Source organism: Anoplopoma fimbria, chromosome 20 (assembly GCF_027596085.1).
Source record: "Anoplopoma fimbria isolate UVic2021 breed Golden Eagle Sablefish chromosome 20, Afim_UVic_2022, whole genome shotgun sequence".
Taxonomy (NCBI): Eukaryota; Metazoa; Chordata; class Actinopteri; order Perciformes; family Anoplopomatidae; genus Anoplopoma; species Anoplopoma fimbria.
In genome coordinates, this window is record NC_072468.1 from 22,618,918 (window position 1) to 22,637,991 (window position 19,074).

General features: G+C 43.0%; 1 protein-coding gene across 2 annotated transcripts in view; it reads right to left on the reverse strand.

The window, feature by feature from the left end:
* Positions 1 to 1,665: 1,665 nt before the first annotated feature.
* Positions 1,666 to 19,074, reverse strand: part of nr2f5 (nuclear receptor subfamily 2, group F, member 5) — a 21,260-nt gene continuing 3,851 nt past the window's right edge. For both annotated transcript variants that reach the window (XM_054621545.1, XM_054621543.1), the window contains exons 2-4: positions 9,030 to 9,310; positions 6,277 to 6,523; positions 1,666 to 1,985 (exon numbers count right to left, since the gene is read on the reverse strand). In XM_054621545.1, the coding sequence (XP_054477520.1) occupies positions 1,666 to 1,985; positions 6,277 to 6,523; positions 9,030 to 9,310 (848 nt within the window). The remainder of the gene's footprint in view (positions 1,986 to 6,276; positions 6,524 to 9,029; positions 9,311 to 19,074) is intronic.

The following is a 19,074-nucleotide window of genomic DNA, read 5'->3' on the forward strand; positions in this document are numbered from 1 at the left end:
TATTGTAACATAGACTGAGGTTTTCAGAGGTTAGTGATACTTTTCGCTAGGATATCGGTACGATAAGCTCAAATGACACGAGTCGAGGGTTTTTTTCCCCACATGACAATATCATCAGGAAGTGGAAAAGAACTCGCATGAAGTCTAAACAATGAAAGTGCTTGTTGATGTCAAAGCAGAATTATCTGTTCTCTCTATAGACGGATTTAAAAAAAATCTCCACAGTTTGCATCACTTTTCTATGACTTTATGTGCACACTAATCATTTTTACATCGCGTGAGTTCATTTCCTCTCCTGACAGGACATAATACCTGTTATAACAGGTAACGAGAGATTATGGCACAGTCATAAGATAAATGCTCAGTGACAAAATCTTTGTTCTAAGGCAAGTACAGCTAGTTTTGTAAAATGCTCCCCACCCAATCCAAAAGGTCCAATGTTGACAATCGAGACAATAAAAATGAGGATGAGTTGTGTCACTCCTCTGATAACAACTTGGAAGAAGTTTTAATGGGCCTTCTTTTGAATAAGTGAAAAGGTAGATTGATCAAATGGCAGAAGGGCAGCAAGAATCTACCAGTGCTGTGATTTTTCAGGAGTGAATAAGTGTAGGTTCTGTCTAGTTTACAATGCAAGTGCCTAGGCTTTTATTTTATTTTTTATTTTATTTTTTTACAAACTCCTTCTGTCCCCCTGAGACCCCAAAACAAGTATATAGTCAAATTATAGACAAACCAAACACAACATTTTCATCACCAACAATACCACAAACATATCCAAACAATATGCATTTTCTTCAGCTTTGGCACGGGCTGCTAATAAGTGTAAATTTGTACTGGTATTTTGCTCTTGTACTGATATTGGCATGTCTGTTTGTCTGTCTGTTTGTCTGTCCCCGCCCTTTGAACCTGAGCTTTTCCCATTGAACCCTAATATGCTATAGATGCCTATGAATCAACGATATACTGTACATATGGACACAATCATGAGTTTTCTCTCCATATAAACAGTGATAATACAAACACACTCACATTTAAACATATCCTCTGCAAAAGTCCAAGACATTTTGGCATTTGTCTTCTTTTAATGGCTTCTGGCTTTTCTTTTTCAAAAAATTGGTAGATTATACAGTGGGCCTTGTGCTCTTGGTTGTAGAGTCCCATTGGCAAAGCCCTTGCTCAGTATTCGCCATACTGAGATGTTTTCACACAGCCTCTGTAAATGTAGGCTGGCACCAACAATACACCAACTGTTTTGTCCTTTTCTGCCCCTGTTTTCATGGGCTTTGAGACTGACATCTGAAGTGAGTCCAACAGACCTGCTGGTGAACTGCGCAATAACCCGTTCTACCAACGTGTCCATCTCGCGCCACATCTCAAATGTAGACTGCACGGTCGGCTGACGGACTGCAACGAGCCACCGAGTCTCTCTGCAATGGCCGTGGTGGATGATTGGCTGGCTTGTGTAACCGGGACGGTAATGGATTACATTGTCGGTTTGGGTTTTTGGAGCGGAATGGTGAGGGGAGAAGTTGAAATGAATGATGGATGGATGGATGGGTTGAGAAGCCAGATGGACGTTCAGCCTGCATTTCTCCCACAGCTTCTCCTCTGTCTCCCTTTTGCCTCCCCCTCCCCCTCCCCCTCCCCCCCCCCGACCCCCCTTCAGGGCCCGTTCTCGTTGTAGTGGAGGGAGATGGGCCGGTCGCGCTGCACGGTGGGCATGTAGGGCCAGTTGTAGCTGGAGCCCGAGAGCAGCATGTCGCGGAGCAGCGTCTCGATGGGCGTCTTGCCCACCAGGCGGACGAAAAACAGCTGCTCGATGACCGGAGAGGAGACGATGCGCAGGGAGGGCAGGCGGAGGAGGAGGCGTCCGAAGCGGTTCGGCTGGCTCGGGTACTGGTTCCTTACATACTCCTCCAGGGCGCACTGGGACTTCTCCTGGATGCTCTCTACGTGGGCGACGTCTGACAGGCCCATAGCATCTAGAGGGAAGGAGGAGAGATTCATGGTTAGTCAAACAGAAACCTTATTACAGTGTCTGAATCACCATGCAAGAAAGTACAAAATAAAAGCAATGACACTATATGGGACAAATGACAAACGTCTTTTTTTTTTTTGCTCAATGACCTAACTGATGTTTAGATTTCACAAAAATTGTAACTTGTGATAAGTGGCTCAACGTGAGGTCATGACCTGATACTGTATTTTAAATGTCATCTAGATGATTGAACCAGATAAATGTTGACCCAGAGGGATAAAAAAATCTAACAGTTGCTTTTTTTCTTTTTTTTTTTTTTACAAATTCCTCTCTCAAATTTGAGGAAATGGAGGTTGTCACTGCAGAGATGCTTATCTACTACACCCCTGTGGTCCGTGTTCACAGCACAATACAGCGTTCCCTTTTCCCCGCAGGCGGAGGTCATGTTCTGCCTCCCCGCCTCCTCACACCTCCCCTCCTACCGGCCCCCGCCCAAGAGTCTCGCACACTCGATAGAGTGTGTAACACTGTGCGCGATACTTTTCGCACCCTCTGTGTGTAGGGGGAGAGCACCGGGGGATTTAGCAAAAGGGGGTCAGAGATGTGTGAACTGAAAACAAAGACACATTTCACTGTACTGTGCCACATACTGTACATTGAGTGGGAGTGCTCTCTGACTCTGCCCCCTGAATGAACCCTCGTTTGTTAGACAGGTTTTGGATGAGGGCAATTTCTTCTCAAGCGCGTTCTTTTGGTCTAAAAGCGCTGGCCCGTACGTTTTTAAACTGTCACCTTGCATCGTCGGTCCCCTTTGTCATCTCGCACTTTGATCTGTCCCCTGTGTAAACCCTGCTGGGCCTTTTGCTCCATACAACAAAAAAATGTAATTTACGTCATATTTTAATCGAGTGTGTCACCCCCTCCCCTCCCCCAGCGGCCACTGTTCTCATCATTCTGAGTGAACAATTGCTCCCACTTCAGCTGTATTTCCCTCCACTCAGGGGCGGGGGCGGGGGGGCAGCTGGACTGCTTTTTTTTTTTTTTTTCAGGCCGCCATTTTGGGTCCTGCGTGACAAGGCAGTCCCTGCCTGGTTGGGATTAGTAAAGCTGTCTGTGGGACTGAAACCACATCGCGTGCCGAGGCGACAGCTCCGTGGGTGCCCTTACACGCCAAGCGGCGCGTTCTTTTGTCTGATCCCTGGGCACACACCGGGTCAGTGGGGGTGAAGGATCATGGTGGCAGCGCTGAGATGCCCACTCTCTGATGTGGCTTGATGGGACTGGGCTTCACAGGAGGAGCGGAGGGAGGGGACTCAGAGGGAGGTGAAAGACGATTGGTGTTTGTCTCAGCGTGTTAGCTCATCCTACCAAGTCTGCAGGAGTCAGGTTTATTAACGGGTCTATCTAGTGTGTGCGTGTGAGCATGTCCGTCTCCATTAAACTCAAATCTCTGTGTTAGTATCTGCACATTTCACTAAATGTTTTGTCTGATTTTGGCAACGTGTATACATGTGGGTACATCTGCCCGCATGCGGGGAAGTCACATGGGATGCTCAGGGCTACAGGGGTTATGTAGGTCACGGCCGGGGCTGTTGCGAATTCTCCGACTCACTGAAACCCACCATACATAATTCAACTCCCATGGTGGGGGCAGGGGTCCCGGGGCCTGGGTAGGGCTTGGGGTTGGGTTTGGGGGAGCGTATAGGGAGGAGGGGTGGATGACTGGTTTCAATAATAGATGGGATCGAGGAGGAGAGATGGCTGATGAGAGCAGGGGAGAGAGAGGGGAGAGCGGAAGAGAGGCGGTAGCTACACGCAGAGTGAATCTGACAAGCCATGCAGGGGGGAAAAGAGGGAAAATGCAATAAATGGAAAAAAAAAAGAAACAATAGGGAAGAGACACATCTCAGTGTTGGCTTCTTCACCATCCGTTTCCCCCTGGGTCACAAAGCATGATCTCTCCGTGAAGGATCCCAGATGTGACAGTATTGTGGCTGGCACTGGAGCCCAGTGACTGTTGGGATAAACCTCAACAGGGTTTGTATATAAGAAGTATCAAAACAATGCCCATCTCGTGGGTTTCTTCAAGAGGTAACACCATTATATTTTGATTTGATCGTGTCTGCAGCTCAGTGGGGAGAACGTAATGCAACACAGCGAGGGCGGTGTGAGGCTCAAGTCCTGTTGGATGCAAATAGCTATAAATAGATAAATATGTGCATGCATAAAGTTCTTTATATAGTATAGGCAATGTTAACTAAATGTCACAAGGAAGTCATTTTATCAGATCGTGGTTGCTGGCTTCCTTTTTTATTGTTCTGTCGCTATCTAAACTTTCTTTTGGTGCAATGTCAAGAAAAAGTATTTGACTATTTGTCCATAAGTCTTTCCGACAAAATATGAAATGCATAACATGCGCAGAAATCTAAATACAACTTAGCAAAAGCGCACTCAAAGATAAATACTGACGTCAAAGATTCAGGTAAGATTCAGACAATCCAGCTAAAAACAAAAGGGATTTAAGTAAAACACAAGCAGCTCCTCACGGAATGAATAGCGGCCTCTTACAGTATTAAAGAGCGATCAAATTACAGTGAAATTCATGGAGGGCAGAGACCATGACTGACTAGCGGGAGGACTGGAGCAGAAGCATTTACATATGGAGCCAACGAGACAATATCTGCTGCAGCATTAGAGGTCACGTCTCGGTCAGTCTCGGCGGAGGTGAAAAGGTTGCCGGTTAAGCACAGTTGAAGTCGGCCTCATGCGTCTGTCTGTGAGCTCGAACTGGATTTCAACACAGCAGAGGGGCGAGATGTTTCTTGGCACTAAGAAGTTATGTTTGAAATGCACAATCACAAACCGGAGTTTGGTTCTCTCTTGGTCTGTGTGTCTCGGTAGTAGTCGATCCCTTTCATAACAGACAAAATGAATGCTTGAAGCATCTCTTCTTATTTAGTAAACAATGCTGATATTTAGCTGGCTTTTAAGACATAATAGGTAACATTGCTGATCTTGGCGACGTAGGCGTAGATTATAAAACAAGTTTTTCAGTGGAAAAGAATGTTTGCCTCCTTTCTTCTATTCGTTTATACTGTGGAACAGTGCCAAAGCGAAGAATGCCAAGAGGATACATTAATTGCTATTTGCTCACATGATGTATCTTAAGCATTTTGCTGGATATTTCTACACTGCAGAGTCATTTCATTTTTTTGTGCATAGGAGGTGATTATTAGGAGATTGATTAGGGTGATCCTATTAAGGCACCAAAAAGGGCAAATTTAATTGAATTTTACCTCGTGCTGCTGCAGCCTTTGCATTAATCTAATGGCATCCAGTTAAGACTTTATGTAAAAATGCTGTTATGCAGACATGGCATCAGCAATAAAAGGCAATAATTTAAAGTTCCATTTTTATAATTTGAATACATATTTATTCACATTTATGATTTATATTGAATGGTTGTATATCGGCCCTGATAAATAAGCAATTTTTATATCTGCTGGAGTTTACTTGTCTTGCCTTTGTTTAAATGCAAAGAAGAAACGTCCTATTGGTCATTTCTTAAATTCAGCTTAAGCTGTTTACAGGTTCTTTGATACCCTGTGATTTAGTGGCCCTGTTAAAATGACTAAACCAATTAACACAATGTTCCAGTGCCAACAGAAGTCAGCTTACCCGCCTGCTTATTCCTCCCGTTCTGCCGGAGCAATAGTATAGTTACTCACAAGAGAGGGGTGGTGTTTTTGTTGACATCAGAATCTACCCATAATCCTCTGTGAGTCCGAGGTTGAGTAGAGGATTAAGATCAAGTGAAAGGACTGTCTCCGATGGAAAATGCTAGTTAGTCTCAACGAATCATTTTGAACTCATATTATATGTATTACACCAAAACTCAACTTACATTAATGCTAGTGTTAAACTTTATTTAGTTTGGAGCTGTTTCAACTCTCTATTTATACAATTGTTTCATATTATTTCTTACTATCTTTTTCCTCTGAGAGATCATTTGCATTACCAACCATCTGGCAGGATTGCTTTTTGAATTTCCTCTTCTAAGGTTTCTCCTAGTGTTTGTTCTTTCTCGTTTTCTTGGAGAGCTTGGAGAGCAATAATTTGACATTTTTGGGCCATGGATTTCTAATTATTTATAACCTTTTGATTACCCACTCTGGAGCCAATCCACCACTAGTTAAATCCTGCTTCAACATCCTGTGACACCATTGACATTTAATGCAGTTTCCCTGTGACTCTCCACTGTTTATATGTGACACATGTGCTTCATTCAAACTCACCAGAAGTGAAGAGCACGATGGACTTGAGGCAGGAATATTCAGCCGTGTCGACCTGCAGGGCCTTCAGCTTCTCCACCTGCTCTTGGAAGACCCGGATGTGATCCATGAAGGCGACCACGCGCTCTGCTGACATGGGCGATGCGTGCAGGCCTGCAGCTGCCAACAGAGGGGCCACATGAAGCGGCATGGAGCACTGGGCGGCGTTGAGGACGAAGAGCTCGCTCCATGACATACGCAACAGAGCCACCTGGGAAAACAGGTAGCGTAGAGTGGTTATTACAGGGATGACGTTATAGTCACTCAGCAGGATTTCTCGCAAACATAACATCAGATTTAAATCATGTGGTCGACAGATCGGGATTTGAGATTTCTACAATAAGTCAATGTTTTAATCATAAACTAAAATAGGAATTTATTCAAAACTCCTAAGGCATGTTTGAAGGGTCAAATCAATTGAAATGCATCTAACAGGAATGATGCATAAAAATGTTACAGCATGACTGAGAAGGTTTGCACACACAGCTCATTTCCACCAAGCATAAACATGAGTCAAACTGTGTTTCAATAGCAAAAAATACACATTAATTTTAAATGTCACGGGACGCACCATCTCCAAACCTCCTTTAGAGATGGTTAGAATTTGGTTACATTATAAGAGACCAAATGCAGACTAGATACAGGACAGGTGCTCCATTCATGCACATCTTTATTTCAAAACAAGTAATATATTCATTCATTGAAGGAAGAAGGAAGCACACACAAACCAGGCTCACGGCACAAAGCACCTTTTATAAACTGATTGCAAGGACGAATTAATGTGATGATGTGTTTACTGTCATTTTTTCCAAAGGTCATAAATATTACAAGAGGATGTGACAAGCTGTGTTATGGCACAAAGAAGAAAAAATATTCCTTTATATATAATATGGCAACAATGGTGATTTTAATATATAGTTTGGGTTGACGGAAACTTGTGACGGGGTTTGGAAATGGCACAGCTCCAAAGTGCAAATCATTTGTGCAAATTAGAGATCATAGGTCAAAACACTACGATATTATTTAAATGATTTTGTGAGAAACAGTCGCTTAAAAGAAATCCAGGTTTGTATATATGAGGAGAAGCAGTCATGAGATAAAGGATTTGGATATATACAGGTGGTTGAAACAGCCTGCAATGGGAATCCAACCACATATGACTCCCCTTTGTAGCAGCACCTAAAATAACAGTTCCAAGTTATCTTTTTTATTACATTATTTTGTCTACCCTGGGTAATCTAGACACGTAGTATAAAATTTGACATATGTTGATGTCAGTGGTAAATACAGTTTTTTGATAGAAAATTTAAAAGAATTCACTAAAGTGGGTTTATAGAAAGCGTAGAACTAGTGGCACAATTCTAAAGCACTCGCTGTGAGAGACAGGACATCTTGACATGACGTTAATGGTATATTAATGATATGGTGCAGCTGCAGCATGACATATCTGTGATATGTCGGCCCAAGGTGCATGTGGATATTTATAGGTCAGTGCAATTCCTCCGTGCCAAGACTTTACAGCTGGTGTAAATCTACATGTGCAGCAGTGGCAGTAGGTTTGTTGTCGGTTTCTGCACTCAGTGAATAATAATAACACATAAGATTTATTTGTATATGGCAATGAGTGATGATGATTCTTAAATAAGGAAAAGAAGAATCAATTATTTATAAGCCTGATTCTTTTTCAAAGTTTAAGGAGAGGGTGAGGTTTTATAAATAATACTTCAGGAAACTGTGGTCCGTCATTGGTTTTGATGAGGATAAACAGGATCATTGAATTGTGTTTGTGTTTCTTTACTGCCTCTACATTTGCTTAAAAGCAAACATGAACCGAAGAAATGTGATGTGAGAAATTGTTGCAAAAGATTTTTGTGGTATTAAATAAAGTCACCCAGTATTTTATATTATTATAGAAATTCTTAATTAGGAACAACCCCTTGAGATGTACCATCACGTTTTTTGAGGGGGTCCTCACAAATGATGCATATGATACTGAATATCATAGACAGTATGAACATCCTGATGCTAAGTTTCTACATTTGGAGACTGAAAGCTGATCCCTTATGCCAGTATGTTCCCCTTGCATGCTTTATTAAAGGACCAATTTGACATGGAAAGCACTTATTTTCTTTCTAAAAGGAGAATTAATTAATGATAACCAAACTCATTTATGCTAAATGTGAAGCAACAGGCGACCGAGCATTAGCTCCAGCTTCATATTTTGCATATTTGAGTGTAGTTATCATTTTATTATCTAATTCTCTGTAAGAACGCAAACTCCAGTCTTTGTGCTAGGTTAATTAGCTTAGCTTAGCACAAAGACTGGAAACACTGGTAAACCATTAGCCTGGCTCTAACTTTGATGCATCCAGGAACAGTAACGTCCTTGGGACACATGTTGATTCTTCACTTTGGTTTTTGTTTGTATCCAATAAATGAGAGATAACAAGACAGTTATTAAGCTTTAAAGGAGCTGATTTTGTTGTCGTTGGACAGAGCAATGCCAGCAATGTCTCCTCCTGTTTCCACTATTTGTGCTAAGCTAGGCTAACCAGCTGCTGGCCATGGCTTTGTATCTACTGTAAAGACACAAGAGTGGTTTCGATCTTCTCATCCAACTCTTGGCAAGAGAGTGATACGCCCAAAATGTCGAATAAACTTTCTGAGATGGATATTTTAATGTAAATTCTAGTCAGTCATCAAAGTGGGAGACTCACCTGGTCCATGAGCTGCAGATCGGGGAAGAACGGGATGTTCTTGGCCCACTCAACAGCACTGAAGAGCAGCCTGGCCGCCAGCTCGCAGATGTTCTCGATGCCCATCAGGTTGTTTCCCTGCATGCACTGGGCCCCGTAGCGAGATGTTGGGTAAGGCTCGGCACGCAGCAACAGAGAAATGAAGCCGGACAGGTATGGCTGGCCGTTGTACGGGTCGGTGCCGTTGGTCAGGTACTGTCCCGGACTAGTCTGGGAGTTCGATGTGCGTCCTCGTTGTACAGCTGATGGAAAACAAGAGAAGTGGAGTTGAGAATTCGGCCGCATAAATCAGAACTGTTAGACATGAACATGTTACATTTTTACTCCTGTTTCTTCTCGCTTTGCGTACGTCTTCCTCTGTGTCTTTTTTTTTGATTTAGGAGATTTAACACAATGTGATACGCCTAAATCTGGTCTAAATCCATACGGCCTCTGTACAGCCTGCATGTAAACTAAAGTGAAACCCAAAAGCCTGCAGCAGAAACAGAAGGGAGAGGCGACGGAGACGGAGGAGATAGAGGGAAATCGGGCATGTCAAATGTCTCGGGTGGGGGTGGGGGTTTGCAGAACGGGGTCAAAGGGGGCAAAAAGTGTGGAGACGGGAACATTTCTCCGACTCCTAAATATGTCAGCGCTCGTGTTTTCCGTGAAGTGGAGCGGTGGAAAGTGGCCCGGCCAAGGCCACTCTGCCCTCGCTGCTGTGCATCAATGAGTAATGACAAGCAGCAGCTGGTAAAGATATACCACTTCTTCACACCTACATATGTTATGCTTCTGCATATGCATACACACGTGCACGTACCACACATGACTTCGGTAACATGCCACACCCCCTCAACTGGCAAATGGCTCATCCTGAGGCGGAAAAGGGCACGCAGAGGCCAAGCTCTCGTACGCACATACTACCGGCCTCCCCCACCCCACTCCCCCCACCCGTGGAGAGATGATGATGCGGCGAGTGCTCAAAAGGTCCATTTGGAAAACACCTGTTCAGTCATCCCCACTGTCTGACTAATAACTCCATCTACTGTTACACAGTGAGAAAGGGGGGAGGCAATGAGAATGCAGAGGGGAGGCCGCGTGTGAGGGGAGAAATGAGGTAAAAGGGTGAAACGGCGAGATAAGGTTTGAGAGGGAGAGAGTGAGAGGTGATAAGTTGAGAAAGGGGAGATTAAGGGGAGGGAGAGGGGAGATAGAGAGAGAAGGTGCAGAGTTCAGTGTATTTGAATATAGTCTGAGATGAGGCTTCAGATAGAGAGCGGTGGTTTACATAAAGAGACAGGTGGAGGCGGAGAGACGGGGACGGGGGGGGGGGATAAAAAGGGACGAGGAGGGGTATGGAAAAAATGCTTTTCAACTCTGCATCACCTGTCACCTCACACACACACACAGCAGCTGCGTCACGTCTGAGAACACGAGAGGTCAAATCACTCTGGAGCGTTATAGAAATGCCTTTAATTCCAGCCTGTCCTCTTCTTCTAGCAGAAAAAAAAAAAAAAAAATACCTCAGCACAAAAGGTGTTGACCTCAAAGTACTTTTTTTTTTTTTTTCCCCTCTGTGAACTTGTGTCAACCCGCAAGCCCCTCAGGAAAAACAGAATGCGGCCTCCTTTCGCAAACAGCGCAGTCTCTGCGGGGCCGAAGCTGCAGAGAGGTGTTGTCTGTCACAAAGACGTTGCACAATGGGACATTCCTCGCCACTCGCACTCCAGCAGCTCTTGTCTCGCTTTGCAAAAGGGGACGGCTGTCGGATTAGCCACACGTGTCTGTCTTTGCGGGGATTCACAAACCAAAGGAAATAGAAACACGGCCTTGAGCAGCGGGGGTGAAAGTAGTCTCAGTGCAATTTCCACAAAGATTACCTCCTGACGTCAAATATGTTGCTGTAGTGCTGTAGTGAAAGAACTCTAAAGCATACAGAGCTGTAGCTGTCGGCAAGAGAGAAGCCGGTTTGTGAAAGACTCAACAAGTCCCCTAGATTAGACGTCAAACTACTTGTTTCTAGCTGCTCTTTAGAAACACATTGATTCATTTTATGCGTGAAATATATATTTTTTTATAATAAATCTGTTTTAACATCGAACAATGCCTCGGTTAAGGTTAAGGCACAGAAACACCTTTGTTAGGGTTGGTCGAATCATTGTGGTTTGGGTTAAAATAAGTACTTAGTTAAGGTTAGGGGACCTTTGTTGTCATGGTTACAAAAATATGCTTAAACTTTTGGACGATCGTGGTCATGGTTAAAAGAACATGACTTTGACAGTCGGGAGGAAACAGGAAACGGGATCCGTGGTTTTGTTGGGAGTAGTCCCTGACCTCCTGCCTGTGCGGACTTCTCCGCTCCACAATAACATCGCTCCACTTCCTCTTTTTGCTCACGAGGGACAGCAGTCATAACTTCGTACGCTGCTGGAGGGCTTTTGTGGGCTGAACTTTAGCATGTGTCACTTTAGGGCACTTGCTGAAAGGACCCGATTCTGTCGTGTTCCCCCGAGAGGACCGTCTCCGGAATAAAACTCTTCCCTGACTGTCCATGTCTAAGTCAGAGCCCTTCCATAACCTAAAACTGTCACTCTGCCCTGGCTTGTTAACGTCACCCCCCAAAAAAAAAAAATAAATCTATTCTACAGGGGGTCAACAACCTAGTTTCCACTTCTTTTGGGCTCCTCGCTAACTCATTGAAACAGCTGTGAAACACATTGTCTCTGACTTTCACGGGGAATGAAATCAAATTCTTCCAAAAATCACTGACGTTCCACAAATTCCGCCACCTGTTAGTACCCTGCTGCCTCTCCTGTCGCTGAGATGAGAATGTGACAGCTATTAATCTGGTCTCAAATTGATTCGTGGTTAATCCCGCGGATGGTGGCGAATCTACTTGATCCACTTGACTTTTCAAAAGCCTCATTGTCGGGGTCACTCGTGTCTGAGAGGCAGAGCACTTGAGGACTTCTGACTGAGACACATCACTCTCTGTGTTTTCCCCCTCGCCTATACAGCCGGCTGGATGAGTCCGAGGAGCAGAGAGAGAGAGAGAGAGAGAGAGGGGAGGGGGAGGGAGCGAGGGGTGATTAGAGAAAGGTCTTAAAGAATGGAGAGAAAGACGGGCAGACGGACCAGAAGAGACAGAGAGATTTTGTATCTTGACATAGAGGAGGGCAGCGAGCGAGCGAGAGAGACAGAAATGACATTAGAGAGAAACAGATGCCTGAGGATAAGACAGAAAACGGAAAGCAGGATCAGAGAGACAGAGAATAAAGGGGGGGATGGGAGTATAAAGTCAGATTTGGGTGTTTGCCATAAGCTGTTTCCTGCTTTTTAATTGGTGCACTGTGGGTTTAGCTTAATGTATTTGACTGAGCTTGTCATCAGACGATAAACTTGAAATCTCAACGATAAACAGCCATTCTTCCTGACAAACAATGTTATTCTGATACCAAATTGAGGGCAGAAAAAACAAAAAGGGGGCACTAAAAAAAGACCTACAAATCCCTAAAACCCCAAACACAACAGCATCCCGTGTACGGAGGTATAGGGCAGGAAATGAGGGCGAGGAGGAAAGTGCATGCAAACAGAGGTACCATGGGACATTTCAGCTGCGACTCTCAAAATGCCACTTCAGCAAATGGCAGCTGGCAGAGCGCACAGTTCGCTGCCTGGCTGCCCTGGATTAGCCTCTGGGTCAGACTGTTAGTGGAATTACAGCAGCTAAATACAATTAAAGCCTATCAACATTTGGACTAAAAGGTCACGGTGCCGGGGCATCACAGACGCTCAGTCTGACAGTGGCGTTTTAATAAGTAGATTTTTCCATTTCTAAAGCTTCCGTTGGGTGGGCGTAAAAAAATAAACACATTTCCCTGCATGAACATGTGTCGGTCTCGCCACGTCACATCTTGCATCTTGTGTGTTTGTGCATGAGAGAACAATTTCTGCAATCAAAATAAACGATCCTAAAGCTAAAAAAAAGTAGTTTCATCTGCTGAAAAGAACATTTGGATGCCTGTGTACATGTACATGGGTGTGATCCAGCTAAGGAGGCAGTGTGTGATGCGACACCGGGTTGATATCACCGTGGCTCTCCTCGTTTTATTTTGGCCCTGAACTTTGACCTGCAGGTCACTGCTCTGCAGCAGGGCAAAGCTCCCACAGAGGGTAGGATAGGAGACAGAGAGGAGCTAATGTGTAAACCAGGAGAGAGTTTGAGATAAAGACACAAACCAACGTGATGTTACAGAGCAGAAAAAGTTAGGGGAATATTTATTTGAATACCTATATATCTCCACTCAAATTCTCATAGATAATTTGTCAATAAAACAGCTGTGATGCTCTGTTGTGGTTCTCTATCGCTGCTCTAAAGAGTAACCGGACTGTTAATAAGATACATTACTTTCTTCTTTTTTCTATGAAACGGATATGATACTCTGGACTGTGGTCGGCTGAGTTCATGGTCCACCGACTTTGTTTCATTGTGTGCTATTGTGCAAGAGAAAGCTCTTATGCTCGACCAAGTTCTGTTTATTCTAAAAAAGAAAGTTCCTGCTGCCAGAAAAAATAAAAGAAAACTGAACACACATTCAGTTCAGCCTTTCCAAATTTCTCTATTAAAGCTCTATAATTTTACATTTACAAGGGATCACATGACTACTCTACAGATATATATATATATATTTGTGGGCATCTTACAGCTCATTGATTTGGTTTTCAAAACAATAAAGTTTTTCATCTTGATTTACTCTCACTTCTCTAAAAAAAAAAAAGAAAGAACACTGTACCCGACATGCTCAGCACCAGACAGCAGCATTTAGCAGCTAAAGAGCCAGTTATTTCCCCTCAGGAACTAGTTGAAAACAAAAGCTGCATGTGTAAATAAGCAACTGTTTGCACTGGGTTAAAGTTCACCATAGCAACTTTTTAAGTAGTAATATGTCAGTGTTGTGTTTACAGCCTGTTTCCGCTGCCCCCTAGTGATAACAAAAAACAGTTATTACAGATTTAAAGATACTAGTTGCTTTCTATAAAATGAAGTGAACGAAAACATTGAAAGTGAAGCAATTAACACGTTTAATTGTACGAAAGTTTAACACAGTGCAGACGGGACTGCTGAAAATTGTTAATAGTTGCATCCCACTGAAGGGGCCGGAAAGAAAAGAAACAGAGCATAGCAAAATTATTTTTTGTTTGTATCTATATGTAAGTGTTGCTGGTCACAACAACTTTTTAATAAGCTAACACAACTAACAAGCTTTCTGCACACTGAAAGAGGTCCGACTCTGTCCTCAGTCGTGTGTCGAAACAGTAAAGAGCAGAGAGGTGTGCGGCCAAACGCGAGAGCGACGCATCAGAACGAGAGTGCAGGAAAGCCGGAGGCGGTGCATGAGGGAGAGAGAGAGAGAGAACAGTGACACAGACAGAGAGAGACAGAGAGACGGAGGGATGGAGGGATGGAGGGATGGAGGGATGGGGAGCTTTGCGTGATGAAGTTTGGTTGCTTTGCAGAGAGCGTGGATGCAGTTGCCTCGGTCTCCCTCTCAGACTTTGATGAGGCAGTTCCTGAATTAATTAGTCAACCATATTCACCCCAAACTCAGTGACTCACATTGTCCTTATTTACACTTAACACACAACCCCTCCCCTCTCCTCTTTATTTAACACACAGTGGCACACAGCAGGGCTACGTCCACGTGTTTCCTTTGGAGAAGACATCTGAGCTTTCATGTGTTCTTTAAAACACTTATTAGCTGCTTGGCTTTTTTCTAGTTAGAAATCAGACAGTAAAAATAGAGACTATGACTTGAATTATTTGAGTTTTTAAAAGCAAATTTTTGTGCTGGAGCTATGTTTTCTTTACTATTACAATACATTTAAAGGGCCAGTTCACCCACTTTACACCACCTATCCCTAGTGGTGTAAAGCCATACATTTTATTTTTTCAAGATATGAGATATCTTCCAGTGAGACTTCTGCTGCCGCGCCAATACCCTCCATCCCAAAAGAGAGCTTCTAACCAAACTACACCTAAGTCAACATTAGTGTGTTGCAGCAGAGTTTTAGCTTCATGTCAAGCTGTTTCAGAGGCTTTTGCTTTTTATTTTGGGCAACAAAAAGGCCCTCGCAAAAACAACTATTTTCACATTTTCTTGGATATTGATCTGCACGGCCAGAAACTACAAGGGGTTAAATAGAGAAAAGGTGAAATGACTATTTGCTAATATATAACTGGGTTGAGAGGAGCTTCCTTTACATTAAAAGTGGAAGACATGACAGGCAAATGTCCCTTAATATTCCAGATTTATTAAAATGTCTCCAAATGGTGACAAATAGGAAGAGTTGTTGGTGCATTCTAGCATCTTCCTCTTCCACTTGTGTCATTACCACAGCTGCACTCCCACTCAGTGAGCGTTGTAAGATCATCAACCAGATGTCTAAATTATAAATGCACACAGATTCCCCCACAGCGCTATAATAGAGAAGGAATGTGAGGCAGGCTGAAGGAGAAGCCTTGTTGGGGTTAAATGTTCCCGACAGGTTCTGTGCCCCTTTCTCATGTGTGTGTGTGTGTGTGTGTGTGTGTGTGTGTGTGTGTGTGTGTGTGTGTGTGTGTGTGTGTGTGTGTGTGTGTGTTTGTATGTGTGTGTGTGTGTGTTATTACAAGAGACCCAAGTGACACACAAAAACAGGTTGAGCCACTTAAAGTCTCAAGCAAAACAGTCCAGAGTCAGTTTGCTGGAGATGATTGACTGAATGCACTTGAGAGGGTCACATGACTTTTGTCACATTAGTGATACTTTGCAATGTGCAGAAGGAAGCGTAACCTTTTTTAAAGAAGACACTCGTCAGCCTTGATATGTTTAAAAGCATTAAAAAACATCATCATTCGTCTATTCTGTAATATAAACGTTAGCCTTGGGGATAAGAACGCCCGGGGCTCCTGTATTATACTTTAATGGAAGCTGGAAAGTACTGAAAGATTTTCTGAATGGGAGCCATTTACTTCTTGGAGGCCTCTGATAATGACTACAAGTGTGGTGACAGGGGTTAAGTATTTGAATTTGTCAATAGCTAAATTATAAGTGAAGGCTTTCAGAGCCAAAGGAGGCGAGACTGATGTGTTTTGGTGTTCAATTTCCCTCTGTGGAGTGTTTTCAGGACTTTTTTTTTTTTATGGGAGCCACTTTTTAAAAATGACAAACCATCGGAACCAAATTCACAAAAGGCCTTATCTTTAAATCATGATAGAAGCAAATTTGTGCATGAATTCATTTTTTTTTTACCATTTTTGCTGCCATTTCCGCATCATCTTATAGAACATCGACAACGTCCCGTCTCGCAAACGTTCCCAAGCGCGTCATTTTTTTTAAGGATGCGACAGCTGCTACCTTAGATAAAAATAGTTCAACTTTTGGAACACGGCATTACGCGCCGCAGGTCATGTGACGAGGACCAACCAATCACAGATGGCAGGTATAATGTCTTCCTTCCGTAAATATCGGTCTACAGAAAATATACGGAGTTTATCGAGCTATGGTAAGGCTACCCGGGCAACTTCCTCATCATCGTCGTTGCCGCGCGCTGGGTGTGGTTGCTTAGTAACAGCAGACACGACAGGAGCGCAACCCCTTGGATAAAAGGATGAAAGCCGCACGACTTCCATTTTCTACGCATTTTTAAGACGCAACATGCAAATCCTTCCCGATCAAAAATAATCCCATGTGGCTAAATCGTGTACTGCAGATACAAATATTGATTATGGAAGATTTTCTGCAGGTTTTTTGGGGCGTCCCTAAGAAAATCTCCCCCGACCCACCTGCGGGCCCCGACCCAGTCTTTGGGAATGACTGGATTAGTCACTGTTTACTCACTGGAGAGGCCCCCGGTGGCTCATTGCGTTTGGACTTTGACTTGAGCCTGTCTGTTATTAATGTTTTAGTTTTGCTTGACCTACATTTTTCAGCTGCTGTTGGTATTTTGTCAGAGTGCAGTGTGGTGTGGCGGAGAGGAGGCAGCAGCATTCCCACTGCGCACGTTGAATGTGGGTATTACAGATTCCCATGACACAAATGGATGTTGAGACTATTTACTATCACTGCTCTCCACTTACTTAGGGTGTCTGCATGTATTTGGTTGGGCTCACAGCTGCCCACGTGTATGTGATTCATGACGCACACGACAGACAAGATGACATTCTCATTGTGTGTGCGTGCATTAATCAGAGCAGTAAACTACCACACGTGTCTCTCCGTCCTCAGCTGCTCGTCCTTGAGGGGCCGCTTCAAAATTAAAACATTCACTCCGGTTCAAAAGCAAACTGTCAGGCTGATTCTCTTTGCCTCCACGCTTCCTATTCAACCTAGAAACCGCGCTGACAGAGAAACAAGACGAGGTTCTGTGTAGCTGCGGTGCTGAGACAATGACACTAACGCTGCCGAGGTTTTCTTTTTTTTGTTGAGGTTTGATTCCCACTGAGGCCAACGCAGAAATGTTTGCTGCCATGGTGCTGAAAGGGGCTCTAGATGGATTAAAAGTCTCCAACAAATGATATTATGTTCTACACAGTGACTCTGCAGAAAGAGGTCAAACGTCTTCCTTTTGGGAAAAAAAGAAAAGAAAAAAGGAAAGAAACACAAACATGAAACTGAAGTAGTCTCTAAATCTGACACGGTCCACTCATGAAACTTTTAGCGTGTCTTCTCAGGAAGCTAAATATTCATTCAGCCTGAACCGAAAAGTCATGCAGCAGTGTTAGTGATATGAAACGATGCTGTAAAGGTGGAGTAACATCACCAACAGGACTCTGCTACCACACCAACACATTCATATCCCTTCTTCCATCCAGCAGCACTTTCTCTCATGCTTTTTGTACTAAGTCAGGATGTCAGGAAGTACACTATGGACAATATGCTCTGAGTACATTTCAAAGTAAGTTAAAAGGTTTTTTTAAATGATTAATAACGTGCCGTACTCTTTTAGCTCAACAAAAACGCATTTTTCACTTGTGGCCTCCTACTTTGTTTTGGCAGTATTTTTTTTGGTAACTTTCTGCATATTGTATGTTGGAAATGTCCTACAGAAATATCAGCTGGATCATAACTGAGAATAAACACCGCCTCCCCTACGCGACCTTAGGTGAACCTGTTGAATAATGTAGAGAAAACATGTTTTGTGTCCTCAGGGGAGGACGACAGTAGCGCTTCGACAGTTTCAGTTGGTATTTTGCAGCAGTGTTTAATTTACTGAAGATGTAACAGTAAAATATTTTCAAAATTCATGAATATTTGTATGTACACAAATATTCATGAATATTTGTATTCATGAATATTTGTATGTACACAAATATTCAAATATGTCTTGGTTGTGACTATTACTTCAGTAAAACAATGGGAGTATTGATTAAATAACTAAAGGACAATTGGATGTCTTTGATTTTCCCAATTTATCACAATATTTCTAAGTTATTAGTATCACTACCTTTCTCAGCTTCACATTTAACACAATTTAACCAATTTATGTCGTTAAATTCGGGTTTGGGATCCTCTACTTTTCCAAATTGACAGACAGTTCATGTGTCTTAACAAAAAAAAAAAAAACGTCCTAAATAGACAAATGAATGCTGATGAACAGAAGTCAGCCGACAAAGAGGATTTTCAGGACACAGTTTAATCCTGCTGACCTCGAATGCACCAACAGATCAGCTCCGCCAATGGACGTTGAACTGCTCTGGATTTAAGCCTTTAACGCACCACTATAAGCCAGCACTGCAAAAAAAATAAAAAAGCTAATGAGCAGATAATGAATTTTAAAACCGCATTGCTAAAAAAAAACAAAAAAACATTACTTTAATTTAAATCATTTATTTCACCTTTATCTAGACTTATTTTAATGCACTTTTTTGGGGGGGCAATTGTGGAATTATAAGAAATATTTCCTTCCAGCTGGAAACAGAAATGTGAAACGCTAAATGATTAATGATGAAAACTTTTTATCTTTGCAGTGTAGACTAGTCTAC